General features: G+C 40.0%; 1 protein-coding gene across 1 annotated transcript; it reads left to right on the top strand.

Annotated features, from left to right (window-relative positions):
• Positions 1-2,645: 2,645 nt before the first annotated feature.
• Positions 2,646-20,607, top strand: LOC132116476 (interleukin-6 receptor subunit beta-like). The gene is made up of 16 exons (XM_059525336.1): positions 2,646-2,779; positions 5,365-5,439; positions 5,521-5,817; positions 6,165-6,303; positions 6,413-6,588; positions 6,681-6,835; positions 7,304-7,457; positions 8,056-8,132; positions 8,253-8,463; positions 8,970-9,158; positions 10,266-10,382; positions 10,469-10,618; positions 10,692-10,832; positions 10,974-11,070; positions 12,119-12,200; positions 18,729-20,607. Exons 2-16 carry the CDS (start codon positions 5,385-5,387, stop codon positions 19,269-19,271), a joined length of 2,583 nt encoding a protein of 860 aa, XP_059381319.1. The 5' UTR covers positions 2,646-2,779; positions 5,365-5,384; the 3' UTR covers positions 19,272-20,607.

Raw genomic sequence — 20,607 nt, 5'->3', positions numbered from 1 at the left:
TGGAATCGTAATAACTTACTATGATATAAATGTAGTCAGTATAATAATAAAGTCTTAATTTGATTTTTATTTATTTATTATTATTTTTTTTAATTAAGGCCTCAAAGTATTCCTAAATTTGAAATATTAACTTCAGCACTTTTTACCTTAAAATAATTTCCCAGTGGTTCCCAATCCTGGTCCTGGGGCCCTCAACACTGTGCATTTTGTACAGTATGTCTCCCCAACAAAACACAACTCATTAGTTGAGACTTCAAGACCTGAAATGCTTGTGTTAGATGAGAGAGACCTCCAAACTATGTGCTGTTTGATGTTTCTCCAGGACCAGGACTGTGAACCACTGATTTAAAGCAACTGCATGTAAGTTTTTTTATTTTTATTTTTTTTTTATAGTGTCTTGCCATAACAGTATCACAATCATTCTGATGGTACAGGATGCTCTTAAACATCTGATCTGGGAGTGTGCAAGTCTGGAGAGCCTCACAGTGAACTGTAGTGGGCACTAAAGTCACAAAAATACACAAAACTACACACGATTGCTGTAATATAGGGGTCTCCAACCCTGCTCCAACACACCTGTCTGTAAAGATCAAGTAACCCTTACACCTTGAGTAACTGCTTCAGGTGTTTGATTGGGGTTGGAGCCCTGCTGGAAAGTTATATTTCAGCACTGATAGTCCCTCCCCAACTTCACACAAATAAATCAGAAATTAACATGTTGGACCCTGCACAATAACAGGAATCCTTCGAAAGTCTTGAGGAATTCAAATTACAGCTGTATTACAGAGGAGAACAGACCACCGAGGGCTTTTACATGTAATGACATAAGCTCATGCTCAGTAACTTGGAAAGCAGAGCAGATGTACTGTTTGAGATACTTCAGACAATAGGCAAGGCAAGGCAAGTTTATTTATATAGCACATTTTGTACACAATGGTAATTCAAGGTGCTTTACATAAAAGAAAGTAAAATAATCATGAAGAAAAATAACAACAAAAATAAAACAAGCAATTTTAAAACTTTTAAAATGATTAAAACATTTACTTAAAATGAATTTAAAAACAGTTTTAAAAATTTGCAATCAGTTCGGACATTGCACAGTGCTCATTCAATAAATGCACAGCTAAACAGATTAGTTTTGAGTCTAGATTTAAATGTGACTAGTGTTTTAGCACATCTGATCTCTTCTGGAAGCTGATTCCAACTGCGACTGGGTTGGGGCAGCATAGTAACTAAAGACAGACTCCCCTTTTTTTGTGTGAACCCTTGGTATTTCTAACTGACTCGATCCTAGTGATCTGAGTGGTCTGTTAGGTTTATATTCGGTGAACATATCTACAATATACAGCATACAGGAACTGAGAGGTGTGGCTCAGTGGTAGAGCTTTGTGTTAGCAGCACAAAAGGTTGTGGGTTCAATTCCCAAGGAACACACACACTGGTTAATATATATTTATATATATATATGTATATACTGTAAATGCACTGTAAATTGCTTTGGATAAAAGCATCTGCTAAATGTACTTGTTGTGGTCCTACATAAAATTATTTGTTATTTATATATAGCTTCAAATAGTAGTGTTTTCTTTTGCTGTGTAAATGTGTTTTAATACTTCATTTTGTTCTTGTACAGCAGCACTCTTTTAATATATGATTTATTTCACATTCCCTTGAATATAGAAGATGAAACAGAGATAACTTGTAGGTTTCTATGCAATATTTACTTGCTTTAGTAAATATATCATGTTAATGGCAGCCTTAAACACATAAGAATAAATTATTAATTCTATTATTTTAATATTTAGAAGTAAGATGCAATTGCTAAATGAAAGTCAGACCACAGAATAAAGGCACAATGATTTAGTTTAGTAAAGTCTAATCTGGGTATACATATTTAATTTCGTCTCACAAAGAAAAAAAAACTGTTTTATATTACTCAGAAATTGCTATTATAAAGGACAAACTTAATTATTATTGGCATCTCAGTAAAGCCCTTTTATTTTTATATTTATTTAGACGTTTCTCCTAAATGTTTTAAAAAGAACAAAAGATTATGCCGAAAACGAAACTGTCTTAAAACTCTTTGTATTTTCAGACTTTGTGGTCTCTGATTCAGAGTCAGAGCATAGTTGAGTAGATTTGTCACTTACAGTTTATTGTTAGGAAATATTTTTGCTTGTCAGAACACATCCTAATCTAAATGCTTTGCCAACAAAAGAGCAGTAACGCTGGTAAAACACATTGTTTGCGCAATACTGTTACAGTTATAGCATTAAAGTAACGTTAAAGCTTCAATAACTCCCTTCGAAGTAAATGTTCATACCGAGAACTAATTCTGTCGCTTATTTTCATTTTGCTCTTTATGCAAATACACTGAAAAGCGCGACCTGCTATTGGCTGTAGTGAGATCACTTTACACTGTTTTCGAGCAGTGGGTCATGACTAACGGGAAAAGTAATGGATTATGAAGATATTATGAATCACTGGGTTGTTTAAATGACTGACAGCTCTGCCGACCAATCACGAGAGGAGTTTCGGGCCCACCCTCGTCTTGAGTCTGCGCATGCGCAGAATGCTTCAATCTGTAGAACACAAGATCGTCTTCATTGGTAGTGAGCGCGCTCGCAGGGCGTCCCAGATGAGTGTGCGCTTACGTGCAAATAAAACCGGAAATAGCTCGCAAAGGAGGAGCAGAAACGTGATGTAGACTTGGTTGTCGGCGATGTTTTATAAGTGTTCAAATTTACAGTAGCTCATATGATGTGATGCCACTCTGAAGGTAAGAAAACAATTTAATTCAAATAAATGTATTGTGCTTTGTAATACTAGTCCAGTCAGTGAATACATGTTCTTATATAATTAATTTTTTGGAGTTTGTACAGATAAATGGATGGTGTCCTTGCCAGTGATATAAATTTATTGTAATAATTAGGGTTTTGTTTTTATTTGTTTTGCTGTTTTATATTGTTTCATTGAATTTAGAATTTTAATTTTTAATTTTTTGTAAACAAATTTTTTACATTGTTTAAGAGTGTTGGGTGTGAGAAAAGCGCATTATAAATCAAATTAATTATTATTATTATTATTATCATGGAAAGAAAACTATAAATACTATATTGTTATATATATTTTTTATGGTTTAAGGAGGCCATACACATTTTTACTAAAACACCAATCTAGAATGTTTTAAGCTTCAGATGATATCAAGAAGCAAAACATTGTAATAATCTGTAGTAGAAAATACTGTATATGACTGATAACTGTAGTAATTTTGAAATCTGAAAAACTACATGGGGAAGTTGATCTATTATCTAAATTTATATAAATTTATCTTAACCATTATCTATTTGCAGACAGATAATTTTGTGTCTCTGAAAAATATTTATCTGTGACATTGTCATGTTGACTGTCAAAGTGTTTTGTGTCTATTTGTTAATGGACACATTAATGTATTTAGATGTTTAGCTAGACCCTCGGGGTAAGATAGCATTTATAGTGTTGCTATTATGACGTACCCAAGGGACTCACAGACTATGAGAAACTAGATTCTCTGGACTAATGTACTTCATTTCCAAGAGCCATGTCTGGTGCAAACCAGGCAGCATCGCATCAGCTGTGTTGAAGCATGGTGGTGCTAGCATCACGCTGTTTGGGGTGTTTTTCAGTGGCGGAGACTGGGGAACTGGTCAGTTTATGTACAGAGACATCCTTAGGAGTGTTCAAGACCTCAGACCGGTTCACCTTCCAGCAGGTCAGGGACCTAAGTAGCCCTAAGCAAGTCTCCCAAACACCTGCCCAAAAAGCTGTCAAAGGTGCCTCAAGTAAGCTCTGAGTTAAAGGTAGGGTGGGCGATTTCAGAGATTTCGCAATCGCTAGCTAGCGTTGAAAGCGTAAGATCCCACCCTCCCTGCAAATTACTCTCCAAAGCCAAGCCTCCTCCATGCTCGAGGGGCTCGTTGACTGGACGAACTCTTTATGGTCCTACGCCTAATTATATACACAGATGACATACATTTAGAGCACTTAACTTATTGAAATACATTAGAATACATTAAGAGCACTTCACTTATTAAAATACTTTAGAATGCATTAAGAGCACTTAACTTATTAAAATACATTAGGAAACATTTTGAGCATTTAACTTATTGATTGTTATCGGGATGTAAAGATACTTTCAACCAGCATAACAAAAAAATGTTTTTTGAACCAAATCACATAGGGTCTTAATACTTATGTTTCTCTCTCTCTCTCTCTCTCTCTGTCTCTTTTATTTTTTATAATGAATTTCATCAACAATCTGTTTTTGCTCTGTCATTATGGGGATAGTGTAGATTGATGTAAAAAAAAAAACAATTTCAAGTGTTTTACTTTCTGAATGCACTGTATGTTTATGTGTAATTATATATAAAAAATAATGTATTTATTCATTTTTTACATTACATTATTGGCTCAAATACTGTATGTGGACTGTTGTGTGAAGGGGTACAATAAGTACATGAGTCACGCTTGTTAGTAAATATGGTTCTGAATTAAAATTCATTTTTGATATTTTTGGTTGGCATGCAGTACAAATATCAAAGTATATCCAATATATCAGGTCATTTGACCTTTTTAATTAAAAGTCAAGATTAGTTCAGGTTAAAAAAAATTGTGCTGTGTCTCTCCAAAAACCACTGACATTTATAAATGGATAATTCATGGTATTTCTAAAAATAAATAAATACATAAATAAATAAAATAAAATACTTTAACCTCAAAAAATAATTGTAAACAGTTAGAATGTACTTTTATTTGATGTTTACACACCACATGTAATAATCCTAGTATCAAGTATGTTTTATTAAAAAATAAATGCTTGCGTTGTAATTTAAGGACGTTTCTCAATAGCTAAATTAGTTGTTTTATTTGCATAATGGCAGGAAAATGAACAGGCTGCATTAGGATGGAAATGAGGAGCTAAAGTTAGCCATTGCTCAGTGAGGATTATCTTAAGCGAAAGTGCTGATTTGAAGCTTATTTAGATTTTTTAACCATGTTTTTTTAAATGTTAATTTCTGTAATTTTGTCAACACAAACCAACAGATAGGCTTTCAAACCTTAAATCTTACCTTAAAGGGTGCGTCACCGCTGGCAAGATTGGCTTTAAATAAAAACATGACTGTCTGTGCAGAAAAAACAAGGGAGAAAATCTGAAACTGGTGATACATGACTTGAGAAAACTGAGAAATGGAGCTTCCCTTTTGACAAAAACCTCAATAATGCATCTTTGAAGTTTGATCTCTAGTTTAAAAAAATAAAGCCCCGACGCTGTCTGCCAGATGACACAAAATGTTATTATATCTTTTGATTTCCATCTTTTCTCAGATACCTGCCTTTGTGTCACAATGGACACTTCACATCATTTACTCTTACTCTTGATGCTTTTGCACTATGCAGCAGGTAAGCCATGTCACCAGTCCTTCACTCAGTTAACACGTATTGTATTGATGTGATACTCGACGCAGTGTTTTGTCCACGCAGGCTTCAGTCGCAGCTGTTTGAAAATCCTCCCAGACTCCAACAGTAGCATTGCTCTTGAGGTGGGAAAAAACTTCACCGCGACTTGTCACCTCCTGGAAGGCTCTGTTTATACCTCAGATGACATTGAATGGAGTATGAGAGACATCCCCATTGCAAAGCGGTTTTACCACAAAATAAACGAAACGGCTGTTTGTGTAACTGTTAACATCAGCAGTGATATGAGAGGTTGGCTGCGCTGCAAAGCCAAGGAGTCGCTGTCAGACTGTTATATCTATGGAATCTCACTCCATCCAGGATGTAAGTTTTCATGCCAAAATCACACGTCTTGCTTTAGAATTAACAGGCTTAGTTTTCTGATGTCAAATCTGGCACGACAGCTTGTCAAACCATATTTGAGATTTTCAAGCAGAGAATTGTATTCTGTTCCCACATGTATCCCTTCAGAACATTTGTTTAATGATAACAGTGTTCAGTTTGTGATGCAGTGGTTTATAAACCTGTTGGAAAAAAAACAGCCCTGCAGTGAGAGGAAATCTTTGCATCTGTTAGACCTTCTCATTTTTTGAAACCCGATGCATTATTTACACTTTAGCTTCAAGAAAACGTCTTGCTACATCCATTGTTTTTGTGTTTATGACCTCCAGATCCTCCACTGAAACCAACGAATCTGTCATGCATTGCTGTGCAAGAGCGCGAAGACATTTCCCCCAATTTAAACTGTAGTTGGGATTCAGGATCACGAAACCCGCAGCTCGACACAACTTACACCGTTTATGCCTATGTGTATGTGTTAGAGTGGCATAAGTATTGATAGCACCTTTATGATTTTTTCAGGCAATGATTTACAATGAAAGACTAGAGTGTTAATTACTTCCTTTTCTGTCTTTTTTAGATATATTTTAAACCGAACATATAAAGCTGACTGTAAGCAGCATCATCTTGAAAGATACTGCGTTGTCAATCTGGTGATTTTTCCACATCATGTGGATTTAAAAGTGTGGGTTGAAGTGAAGAATGTGCTGGGGTCAGAGCGGTCAGAACAACTTGAAAACAATTCTGAATATTTTGGTATGAGCTCAGCTTTTGAATTAAAAAAGGATGCATTTAAAACTCTGTGTGAATGCATCACTTCAACTGGCTTTTGTGTTTGTTTTTTGTAGTGAAACCAAATCCACCATTGAATGTCCAAGTCCTCACTGAAGATAACTTCTCCACATCTCTCATGGTTACTTGGAAACATCCCATTCAGGAGTATGTTTTGACCCTCTCTTATGCCATCAGATACCGCAAAGCATCATCTGATGTTTGGGTTGAGGTATGAGAAAGCCAAAAGCAATTCAGATTTTAAAATGGTCAGGACAAAAGATAGCATTTTTGTGTACTGTTAATAATGATTGTTAGTGAAAAACGTGGTGGGATTTGATGTCAGTGTTCTTTTGTTTGACCTATCCAACATTTTATCTGCCTACCAAAACATTTCATGAGGGCTTTTTCACACTAGATGCATAGCACCTAAAATGTGTATATAATCAATATCATAAGCTTATGAAGACCCAAGATCAATGGTTTAGCCTGGGTAAATTATGAACAGGTGTTAAATGTGGATTCTGGGGTTTAGAATGATCCTGGGTTAAACATTTCAGGTGTGAAGAGCTCAAGGGCTTAGGAGTGGGTTCATATTTCAAACAATGGAATATTTTCATCTTGCATATTATTTAGTCCTCACCTCAAAAAAACTAAACAAAAAAAAGACTGTTTATTCATGATTTCATGAATCTTTCAGGTGCCTGAGAGCTTGACCAAAGTGTACACGTTTAGACTGGAGTCTCTGGAGCCTTACACTCAATACGTGGTGCAGATACGATGCATTGGAGAAAGTCGCAGTGGATACTGGAGTAACTGGAGCGTCGGCGTCACAGGACACACCTCAGAAGCCAGTATGAGCTCTGTTATTCATCAAGTGATTGGAAATCTCTAAAAAGGTTGATGGGTGGATCCTAAAATTGGGTTCTAAAATAAATATTCCTTTAGAACAGAGTTGGGGAGCTACCTTACTAAAGTAGTTAAGATTCCCTTTAAAAAACTAGTTAGCTACTCTAACACTAGTAAATCTTTACTATTCCTCGCCTGTGTTGTTTTGAGGAGTTTTATCTCTTAAGGACAACAGAGAACAGGCTCTGTTTCACGAAGCATGCTTCCAATTAAGCAGAGATGGAATCTGAACATATGGTTTTACTCGACTCAGAAATGAACTGGATTTCACATTGGAGAGACTAAGCGACTGAGCAGAACAAATCAGACTTTCCAACACAGAATATATAGGAAAGTGAGTTTGCTTGCTTGCCTGTAAAGTGTGTGCGAACAACATGACATTAAAAATGGGGATGTAAAAAAGCAAGTTAACTATTGTCAGGCTACTGAAATGCAGAGTTAAGTTAGTAGCATCACTGTTTAATTACTTCCCAGCATTCGGATGATATTGACTCTTATTATTAATACTCATCAGGCATTTTTTACACCATCTTATTTTCTCAGAGCCAGCAAGCGCACCAGATCTTTGGAGAATCATCCAGTCCACTTCTAATAATAGAAATGTGACTTTAGTATGGAAGGTAAATTCATTTTTCACAATTCATGTGCTAAAATATCAATAATAGTGTTGATCTATGTAGTGTCACATTCAGTAGCTGTTTAGGGTTAGGTAAAGGTTTTCATGTTCTCTTCTGTTGCAGGCTCCTGTAAAAGCGAATGGAAAAATACTGGGATATTACCTGAATATCTGTCATGATTATGTGATGATTGAAAGCCGTAATATAACAGCAGATGAACTTATGTATCCGATGGAGCTACCTCCAGGAAAAACAGCCATTATTGAACTGACTGCTAACAATTCAGTTGGAGCGTCTCCTAAAGCAACTTTATTTATTCCAAGATCAGATGAAGGTATGTCAAAGACTGCAGTGTTTTTTGATCAAATTCAACATCTGAACCCTTCTGTTGTCCTTGTCATCTTAACGTCTGAAATGATAGCTGCTCTTTAAAAAAAAATCAATGATATTGACATTCAAAATAAGTGCTCACAGTTCTAGAAGGATCAAGATTTTGGGATATTAAAGATTTTTTTTAAGATTCAGCTACATTATGTTGTGTATGATGGGGTATAGTGGGGCTAAAGCCACTGAGCGCTTTCCAAAACACCTGGAGTACTTCACCTCATAGTTTTAAGAGTGCAAAAATGGGTTTGTTGTGTTGTGATGTGCAAAGTGATATGACAAGATCATTTATGTTGACCTGGAAAAGTGACCCACCAAATTTGACCCGAGGATTACAGAGGGGTGCAGTTTTAAGACAATAGGTGGGTTGAAATAGTTTGCGTGTATGTGCTAAAACTGCTTTGTCAAGGCCTGTGAGAGCAAGGTGTAATGTGTGGTGCGTTTGTGATTTAGTAGATCTTCCTGGTGTGGAGGATATGAGCTGGTCGGTGCGTGATGAGAAGCTGCAGGTGGAGTGGACTGCTGTCACAGGTCCTCTTGTAAACTTACATCTCTCCGAATACCTGCTGGAGTGGGTGACAGTCCCCCAGCTTCAGGCCGGCTGGCAGAGAGTCTCTAGCAAAGTGAAGAACACCACACTAAACGGTAACAACTCTATATTTTCTGAAGCTCTGCTGGCTAATAATTTGGTGCACATGGAATCTGTGCATATTTATTTATTTATTTATTTGAATCTGCTGATTATTGGTTGTACATCTACAGGATGAAGTAAAAAATAGTAAATATGTTGACTTTAGCCAAGTCTTGCAGTTATAAGAATAGTTTACACAGTTTTACATAATTTATTTGAAAGAATTAAGAGTAGTTTCATTACACTGTTGAAGATTAGTAGCTAGTGATTATGTTTTTAGAGTATTAACTTTCCCCACACTGTATATAATAGTGTCCGTTAGTAAATTAGTATGAATTATAGCTGGTTTATACGTCTGTAAGTATTCCATCTTTATTTTGCAAGCACTGTTTTGCAAAGGAAGCACTGCAAATTTGGGTGCCGAGTCTGTTCTTGACTCAATGCTAAAAGTTTAAGTACAACATTCGAAAAAAATATATGTGACCCTGGAGCACAAAAGCAGTCGTAAGTCGCTGGGGTATTTGTAGCAATAGCCAAAATTATTATCAAAATTATTGATTTTTCTTTTACGCCAAAAATCATTAGGATATTAAGTAAAGATCATATATTTTGTATATTTTGTAAATTTAACTTAATTTTGATTAGTAATATATATTGCTAAGAACTTCATTTGGACAACTAATGATTTTCTCAATATTTTTGTTTTTGTTTTTTTTTGCACCCTCAGATTCCAGATTTTCAAATAGTTGTATCTCGGCCAAATATTGTCCAATACTAACAAACCATACATCATTGGAAAGCTTATTTATATTCATCTTTCAGATGATGTATAAATCTCAATTTGGAAAAACTGACCCTTATGACTGGATTTGTGCTCCAGGGTTACATTTGTGATTTTAATATATAATACTAATATTGGCCCAGTGCCAAAAAATGATGTTTACAAATAATTCATAACTGTTATCAAATAAGATTCTGCCAGATATTAGACCATTTTCTGTGTAAAACCACAGGAAATGAGCTCTCGTTGTATAAGCTGAACGAATGTCTGCAGTTTCTCTGTGAAACCAAACTTTTTGGGAGCAGTGTAGGTGACCAAATGTCTTTCCCCCCTTCCCAAGGTGATTTGAAGAAACTCCAACGGTACAACATATCAGTGTATCCCATTTACAAGTATCGACAGACACACTTCCTAGCAGGAAGACCAGTAACCAGACCAGCCTATGTTCAACAAGGAAGTAAGTATCTTAAAGTTAATGCAGTGTTCTCACGCGGTGGAGTACTCTCATATAACAGCGTTGTGTTATTGTTGTTGTTTATCTAGTTCCGGAAAAGGGTCCGAATGTCACAGAGACCAAATCCAAGAAGAACAGTGCCGAGCTAACCTGGAATGAGATCCCACTGGAAAGACAGCATGGATTCATCACCAACTACACCATATTCTATGCCATCGGGAGCACTAAGCAATGGAAATGTATGTTAAATGCATATGTTAAATGCATGATGAATGTGTGATGAAATCTGATGTTTGTCAAATGTTTCGGCAGCTGTGACGGTGAACCCTAATGTCCAGTCATATGTACTGACGGATCTGGCCAGTGAAACTGATTACGTGGTTAACATCATGGCGTCAACAGTAGCAGGCTCCAACAAAGGCATAGATTATACGTTCAAAACCATGAAGTACGGTATGTGTTTTATGCTCACTTTTCTTCTGAAATGCTTGATGATGCATTGCGATTTTCACAAGAAGCAGTCCCATACATGGAGCTGCTGAAGGATGTGACGTGTGCTGATGCTTTGATGTGAGTTTGTTCTGTTGACTTTAGGTGATGGAGAGTTGGAGGTGATTGTAGTTGTGGTTTGCCTCAGCTTCCTGTTCCTGACTGTCTTTATCATAATGTTCTGCCTTCGGAAAAGAGAAGTGTGAGTCAGTGCTTTTCACCACTCAAAATGAAACACAAAGCAAGAATTCAACTTTAATTCACCACTTCATTTCACTTTGGAGAACACATGGTCTGGAAATACTTACACAAGATTGGCTAATAGTGGCTTATTGCCTAACCATTCTTTGTAAACTGTGTCATTGTCCACATTGTACGCAATTTAGAAAGTAATGAATTCAAGACAAGTCATGTTTTTCACTCATTTAAATGTTTCACTAACTGAAACCAAGAAAGAATATTTGATCACTGCCATTTCTTTTACACAATACAATTAATAAGAATAGAAACCATTTATATATGAGAGTTAGTATTTAAGCATTTCTTTATAAAAAGGAAAATGATCATTCTGTTATTAGGGACTGTTATGTTGTTCCATGCATTTCCCAAATATCTTCATGCAGTTCGCATCTGTCGAGCTCCCAAAAGGACAAAAATAAATAAAAAATAAATCCATGGAAAACAAATGAGAAGTTTATTGAAATTTTCATGCTGCTTTTTATGTCATGACCGTGAATGATAACCAGGTGCTGTTTGGCATTCAAAATTCACCGAAACATACCATAAAGCTATTTGTTATTTATTGATAATCTTCTCTGGTGAACCTTTGATTCTCATTTTTTCTTGTATATTTCAGTATGGCAAGACGGTTTGATGTCAATGATACAAAACATAACTGATTCCTGCTGTGGATGGCCTGTAACTGATCACAATGCACTAAAGTTCACTATGTGCACATTATGTATACTTTAGAGTCAGAGTCCTGCACGCTAATTGTATTATACTTTTAATGGCACTGAATCTTGACAGTTCCTGGTCACCATTCAAAATATACCAGGACTGTGAAAATAATGGCATGCTCTTAAAGTAACTTGCACCAAATGAAAAGTGCATTCAAATCCTGATGAAGTTTATGACATTGTTTTATTTAGTGCAGAAAGAGAAATTGTTCTGAATATTTCATGAGGACTGGATAGCAGTTAATGGTGCTGTGTGGTGTTAACTGTCATTGTTTTCTGACCTCTGTTCAGGATTAAGAAGCTCTTGTGGCCGCAGGTTCCAGACCCGTCCGACAGCTCCATTGCCCACTGGTCACCTGATTTCCCCATTAAGGTCAGTGAGCTGCAAGGAATTAAAATCATGTGTGAATCTCACAAAAGATGTCCATAAAGATTTCATTCATTGTGAAGTTGTCGTGGCAGTTATGCACATAGAAACCCTCAAATTCTCTGTAATGTATATATAGTTAGCTGTTAATAAGAATTACATGTGGAATGTATTTTGAAGACACAACAGACAGTTTCAAGGTTTATTGGTTTAAAAAAGACGCACAGATAGTGAGATTGCAAAGTCATTTCAATAAATGAGGACAAAATGTTAATGTTTGTGTGAATTATCCCTTTAAGGCAATATATACAATAAGAAGTGATTTTCAAACTTTTTTCCTCAGATTAATTGTTAAAAATAATAATAATAATAATAATAATACATTTTATTTATAATGCACTTTTCTCACACCCAAAGCGCTACAACAATTTTAAAAAACAATTTAAAAACTATGATACAATATAAAACAGCAAAATAAATCAAATCATAACCCGAACCAGCAGCTTAATCATGATAAGCAATTTTAAAGAGGTGGGTTTTCAACCAGTTTCTTAGTCAAGTCAAGTCAAGTCTGCTTTATTGTCAATTCCTCCACATGTACTGCACATACATACAGAGAATTGAAATTACATTACTCTCAGACCCTTGGTGCATACAGACAACACTAACACTAACACAACAGTAGATCATCAAAATACAAAAAGTATAAAAGTACTTAGTGTAGGAGCAATTCAAACATTCAGAGGAAATGCATTCCATAACCTCGGAGAAGCACAAGAGAAGGCTCTCTGTCCCATAGTTTTTAATCTACAGTGGGGCTGATAAAGAAGAAGAGTATCAGCAGAGCGAAGAGGACGAGAAGGCATGTAAGGGATAACTAACTCACATAACATAAGAAGGAGCCAATGGATGCACAGCTTTAGAAGTTAAAACAAGTTTTAAACTCAAGACGTGACTGAACTGGAAGCCAGTGCAAGTTACAGAGGACACCACTGATGTGCTGCCATAAGGGTGTGTGAAAGAGTTGTGATGCATTCATACTTTTATGTCCTGCAAACATTTAGAAAGGATTGCAGAACAAACTGTATTACCAGACATTTAACTGATGTATGTTTGGTTATCTTCAGCATAAAAATTATATCCAAGACCTTGTTTTCTAATGATTTTCCACAGAGGAAGCATATAAATGCTAAATAGTATGGGCCCCAAAACAGAACCTTGAGGGACACCATATTGGACCTGACTAATGTCTGATTTGTTATTTCCCAGAACAACGAACTGTTCTATTTGTAAGATAGGATCTGAACCAGTCGAACACAGTGCTCTTAAGTCTATCAAGTAATATAGAGTATACTGTGTCAAATGCTGCACTTAAGTCTAACAAAACCAAAATGTTAGAGGCACCAGAGTCAGTTGAGACCAGGAGGTTGTTCATAACACGAACCTCAGTACCCAGATGGGAAAGGTTCTAAAAGGTTGTTTAATGACAAATGAGAATGTAATTGTGCCAAAACAACACGTTCCAGAACTTTAGCCAGAAAAGGAAGATTTGAAATGGGCCTGTAATATCACATCCAGGCTTTTTAGGGAATGGTGTGATAGCTGAAACCTTAAGTTCACATGGAACAATCCCAGTAATAAGAGAAGTGTTAACAATATTTAATATGAGGGGGCCGATTGTCGACAGACACCCCTTAAGAACGGTAGTTGGAAAAGCGTCAAGGATACAAGTGTATGAGTTCATTGTCAACACTAATTTTGAGATGTCATGAGTGGTAATTATTGCAAAACTAGAGAACAAAACCATACTAGTTCTTGGTGGAAGAACCTCAGGGAGCACAGAGCTGGGGAGAGAACGTCTCTAGGTTACGAATGTAACCCTAGTTCCTCGAAGGAACGAGACGCTGCGTCAAATGCACTTTGGGGGAAACGCCTTTGGCAAGATCAACTCTGAATATCGTGTGCAATCAGTCCAATGGCGGGGTGACGTAGCGATCAGGAAGCTATAAAGGCACGTGCCACGCAGCTGGCTTCAGCTTCGAGTAGGGAAGCAAGCGCAGGCAGGGGTGCCGGGAGTATGGCTCTGCGACGGAGCGTCTCGTTCCTTCGAGGAACTAGAGTTACATTCGTAACCTAGAGACGTTCCTCTTCAGGAACTCGAGCTGCATCAAAAGCGCTTTGGGGAACGATGTGCCAATGCTGCCAGACTACCAATCCCCTGCCTAGTGTGTATCCGAAGAGCACAGCTAAGGCAAGAGGACAGAAGAGCCAGGAGAGGCTCGCATATCGAGATTGTAAAATCTGGCAAATGTAGAGGGCGTGGACCATCCCGCAGCGTTGCAAATGTCCAAGAGGGACACACCTGCTAGAAAGGCCTTAGAGGCAGCCATACTCCGCGTAGAGTGAGCCTTGGCTCCCAAAGGAAGGGGAAGACCAGAGGAATCATAGTAGATGTTGATAGCCTCGACTATCCAACGACTAAGGGTCTGCTTAGAGGCAGGGGAACCCTTTTTAAGAGGACCATAGCAAACAAGCAATTGGTCAGATTTTCTTCACAGGGCAGCTCTGTGGACATATGAGTCCAGCGCTCGCACTGGACACATACAATTTAGCTTCTCCTGGTCTGGCTCCCGAAAGGGAGGAGGGCAGAAGGCCTGCAGTACGATAGGTTGTGGTGTAACAGAGGGAACTTTGGGAACATAACCCGCTCGAGGGTATAAGAATGCTTTGGCCATACCAGGGGCAAAGTCTAAGTAGTTAGGGGCCACCGAGAGGGCCTGAAGGTCTCCAACTCTCTTTAGAGATGTAATAGCCAGTAAAAGGGCAGTCTTAAGGGTCAGATGTCTATCTCATATAAACCTAAATTGACTCGAATGGAGCTTTGCAGAGAGCCTCTAACACCATGACCAAGTCCCACGGGGGAATACGGGACCGTACTGGAGGTCTCAGCCTCAGTGCACCGCGGAGGAAACTTGTAACTAGGGGGGGGGGGCAACCCACTGACTGACCATCGAAAGGGACGTGGTAAGCAGCTATGGCTGCCACGTACACCTTTAAGGTGGAGTGAGTTAACCCAGCAGAGAGCCTAGCTTGTAGAAACTCAAGAACTGTACCAACTGGGCAGTTAACAGGGTCAAGCTGGCGGTCTCTGCAGCATGAGGTGAAGAGTTTCCACCTCAGGGCGTACAGTTTCCTCGTAGAGGGAGCTCTGGATTGGACGAGGGTCTCAACAACCTCAGTTGAGAGACCGTAAGCTACGAACTGTGCCCCCTCAGGGGCCACAACTTCCACAGCTCCGGGCGAGGGTGGATTATTTTGCCCTGCGCCTTAGAGAGTAGATCTGTCCTGATCGGAATCTCCCATGGAGAGCCGTCAAGGAGAGAGACCAGATCCACGAACCATACTCGGCCCGGCCAGAACGGGGCTACTAGCATCAGGCGGACTCCGTCCTGGCGTACTCTCGCCAGAACTCCTGGGAGCAGAACAGTGGGGGGGAAGGCGTACAGATGAAGCCTCGGCCAGGTCTGTGTCATGGCATCTAGTCCCAGTGGAGCTGGGTGAACTAGAGAGAACCAGAGGGGACATTGCGATGTCTCTTGAGTCGCGAAGAGGTCCACCTGAGCTTTGCCAAATATCTGCCATATCTGCTTCACCACCTCGGGGTGAAGCATCCATTCTCCGGGCCTCGGCCCCTGTCTCGACAGCATGTCTGCTCCCACATTCAATCTCCCAGGAAGATATACTGCTCTTAACGAGAGGAGTTTGCCCTGGGACCACAGGAGGATCTGGTATACCAGCTTGTATAAGGGGCGTGAACGCAGACCTCCCTGGTGATTGATATAAGATAAGAGACCACCGATGTGTTGTCGGTGCGCACCAACACATGACGGCCTCTCAGGTCTGGGAGGAAATATTTCAATGCTCGATATACTGCTAGCATTTCTAGACAATTGATGTGCCATGTCAGATGGCGACCACTCCACAGACCGCGGGCAGGGTGGCCACTCATGACCGCACCCCAACCAGTGAGGGACGCGTCTGTCGTGTTACACGGTGACCAAGAGCTCCCAACACCGGGCCCTGATTCAAGAACCAAGGTTTTTTCCATATGTCTAAGGCACGAAGGCATCGCCGCGTGACCTTGATAGTTCGGAATGGATTTCCCCTCGGGGAAAACCCCTTGGTCTTGAGCCACCACTGCAGGGGCCTCATGTGCAGGAGGCCAAAAGGTATCACGTTGGACCCAGCTGCCATGAGCCCTAACAGTCTCTGAAACTGCTTGACAGTGAGTGACTGGCCTTCTCTGACTCTCTTGACTGAGGAAAGGATTGACTCGATCCGAGCAGGAGACATACGTGCCTGCATCGTGGTCGAATCCCACACTACGACTAGATAGGTGGTTCTCTGAACTGGAGAAAGTACACTCTTCTTGGCGTTCAGTCTCAAACCCAGCTCCCCCATATGGGCGAGAACGATACCTCGTCTCGTTCTCGGTTCTCGGGCGAGAACCGCAATCTGCTCTGATTGAGCTAAAATCAACCAATCGTCGATATAGTTCAGAATGCGGATGCCCTGCATATGGAGGGGTACCAGAGCCGCATCTACACATTTCGTGAACGTGCGGGGTGAGAGTGCAAGGCCGAAGGGAAGTACTCGATATTGGTAGGCTTTTCCCCCGAAAGCGAACCTCAGGAACTTCCTGTGTTGTGGAAGGATGGATATATGGAAGTATGCATCTTTGAGATCTATTGTGACAAACCAGTCCTCGGATCTGATTTGAGCTACAACCTGTTTGAAAGTGAGCATTTTGAACTTCAGTGACATTACTGAGAGGTTTAATTGACTTAAGTCTAAGACCTGTTGCCACATAGCCCTTGCTCATTAACATGGATGTTGTTTTTAACAACATGGGCAAGGCCGGATCCTTCAGAGACGACGCCGAACCAGGTGACAGATAGCTCGCAAGCGTCTGCTCAACCCGGGGCATCGCTCTGTACTCTCGCTCATCGAGCCCCGCGACATTGCCATAATATTGAGAGTCGGGGCCGAAGAGACGGGTCGAATAAGGGTGTTTCCACGATCTCGCTATATTTCTTCGTGGAGATCGGGAAAAAAGGGAAGGCTCGGCGCTGGAGGTGGTTGTCTCGGCCGCAGAAACCGCTCATCTAATTTACTTTTATGCGGTTCAGATTTTTTCTCTGCAGGCCACTCGATTTTTAATTTATCGACTGCACGAGTAACCACCTCCAACAGCTCCTCATACTGGGGCGATAGGGGTGGCGAATCCCTACTAATAGTCTCCACATCCACCTCATCAGACGAAGAGAGGTGGAGTGTCGACCCCTCGCCCTGGGGGGAAGAAACCGACGAGCGTACTTCCGAACCCAGGGTTTGGGCGCCGGATCTTGCAGATGAGGAAGGAGATAAGGACTGGCCCGTCTCCATACCCTCTGCCAGATCCACCTGCGAACCCCACAAGGCAGCAGCTGCTCTGCCTCGGCAGAAGCGGGGCCAGCACCGCGGGGAAAGCTGGCGAAGACTCCCTCCTCGAAGAGAGCCCTCCGGGATCGAAGCGTCCGCATCGGCAACCGTTCACAATACGGACAGTCGGCTCCCTCGAGAGCCGACTCAGCGTGCTTCGATCCCAGACAGACCACGCATAAATCGTGTGTATCCCCAGCCGCTATGTAGCGTGGGCAGGGAGGAACACAAAATTTATAGCGCGATCTGGATTCGCCCTAAATATGTCTAGTCTTAGCTTTGCTCTTTGGCATTATGTTGCTTTATTGGGACAGACAACAATAAATAAGACTCACAAGACAGACTTTTGAACATGCACACACAGAGCGCTTGCTGAAAGACGCGAAGCTGAAGCCAGCTGCGTGGCATGTGCCTTTATAGCTTCCTAGTTGCTACGTCACCCCGCCTGTGACGTCACGCTCTTCCATTGGACTGATTGCACATGATATTCAGAGTTGATCTTGCCAAAGGCGTTTCCCCCAAAGCGCTTTTGACGCAGCTCGGGTTCCTGAAGAGGAACCAATAGACAATTTTATTCTCAAAAAAATTAAGAAACTTGTTTCACTGCTGAACAGAAGATCTTGTTGGAGACTAGTTAGGTATTAACATTTTGTCAATAGTCTTAAAAATCTTGTTTGGATTTGCAGCCTCACCACTTATAATACGTGATGAATGAATGAAACCAGAATGGATTCAGAACCAGTTTCATTAAATTCTTTCATTCTTATTAACACTAATGCAGTTTTATATATATATATATATATATATATATATATAAGGATTATTTTATTTTTAGTTTTTTGCTTGAAGAAAATGAGAATTGAATAATGAAAAATATTATTGAAAAAAAAATGTTTTTGTCTGTTATGACCTGGACATTGTTCATGTATATTGCAACACAAAACACGATTCCAACCACGTAATGGCATATTGCTCAAAACTGTATTTTCCGGTCTTTTGGGACGTTCTTATGGTCTGCCACACAAAGCTAACAGTATGTGACCCTCTCAACAGGCCGCTGTGCCCAAAGAAGACGTTAGCTTGGTGGAAGTGGACATGTTTGAAGGCAAGTCTCTGTGCGAGGAAGACAAAGCCGAGCTGCCGCTGAAGAAGGACAAGTATCTCTCTGAGGAGCACAGCAGCGGCATCGGAGGCTCGTCCTGCACGTCCTCACCTCGCCACAGCATGTCAGACAGTGACTCGGGTGACTCGGGCCAGACCTCAGCCAGCACTCTGCAGTACTCCTCAGTGGTGGCAGGTGCCCACAAGGGCCAGACTCCCAGCCATCAGCCTCTGGCATTCGCTCGCTCCGAGTCCACACAGCCACTTCTGGACAGCGAGGAACATCCAGAGCATCTCAGCGAGAGCAGCGGCCAGTCCAGGAGCTTATACTTGAGACGAGGCCGAGAACCCGAGCTGGGCGTCCTCGGACAGGACAGCAGTGGAGCCTCTCTTACTTTCTGTCCAGTGCAGGAAGAGGAGACTCCTGTCGCAGAGGACCTGTCCGCCTCCGCCTTAAGTTACATACCGCAGCAGAACATCTATCAACCTCAGTAAAACATGTGAAGTGATGCTGGCGCTCTGGAGACGGCCCTAAGCTACTGCATTTAGTGTCACCTTTTTAGGCCATGTTAATGTGCCTGTGATGAACTTTTCATTTGGCATTTCAATGGGATTGAAAGCTTCTGCAGACATGTATGGTAACCAACCTGTCCTCCAACCAATACGCTCGTATAGGTCGTTTGTCCAAATCCCTGAAATATGACCCATCAGAGCGTATACTACAATTGCTCCCAGCATAAGGTCATTTTTATATTCATGTTTTTTATTCTTTTATTTGCACTCTGGTTTGCGTTTCATGTAGCTCAGTTGGGAGATTATTGCGTTATACCTTGATATGTAATCATGCTATCATGGGTTCGATCCCAGAGAATGGACATGCACATAAAATGTATATGCTCAATAAATCATAATTTTGCATGATTTCTGTGAGGGTTAGGTTTAGGGGTGGGGTTAGGTGTGGTCATTTGAACGAATAAGCCACCTAGTAAAATATGTAGGAAATACTGTGATGTCGGTGTAAAAAGCCCACCATTGCATTTAAATAAACGTGCGTTTTGATTGGTGATGACGTTATACGTAATTTCATGATGACAGACGCAAAGCGATGCTGTCATTATTTTTACACCCGCTAGAGGGCGCTTAACTTTAAAATGTAAATATAGGTCATAATAAGTTGCTTGCACAAACAACCTATATGGTGGTTTTTTGTTGGAGGACAGGCTCATGGTAACACTAGTCTGCTCCCTTTAAAAAGCTGTCAACACTTTGAGATGTCACACTGCCATGTGCCTTCCTTTTGCCTTAATGATATAATACGTTGCTGTTGTTTTCAACCATATATATGGTTAGTTGTAGCATTGTGTAAAATATTTTTCCAATGGATTTCGCTTTTCATGCTGCTGATTTTTTGCCTCAAGCTCAGAGCTGATTGATCTGTGGTTCGTCGATGTGCCGCTGTATAACGCTTCCAGTGTACACAGCTTCAATCTTGCTTGCTTCCAAAATAGACATAGCTGTTTAGAAAACTATGACCAATTCGAGCCATTATGTTATTGACGTGTTATTGATGATGATATTATGAATATTCATATTTTTAACAATATGCAACAGAATGTCAACCCTAGCTTCAGTTAACCTTGCTTTCATGTTCCTTATGATATTTTTGTCTAGGATAAAACTAACACTACATTGAATTGTCAGTTATGAAATTCAAATATTTCATTGTATGCCTAACTACATGTATTTATCTCTATGTGATTTGTTTATATCATTGCATCACTTACACGTTTATCACTGGTACCAGATTAAATAAAGACTTTGTTCCAATATT

The sequence above is a fragment of the Carassius carassius genome, chromosome 35 (genome assembly GCF_963082965.1).
Source record: "Carassius carassius chromosome 35, fCarCar2.1, whole genome shotgun sequence".
Classification (NCBI taxonomy): Eukaryota; Metazoa; Chordata; class Actinopteri; order Cypriniformes; family Cyprinidae; genus Carassius; species Carassius carassius.
Note: the sequence above shows the minus strand (reverse complement) of the source record. Positions and strands in the feature narration are given on the sequence as shown.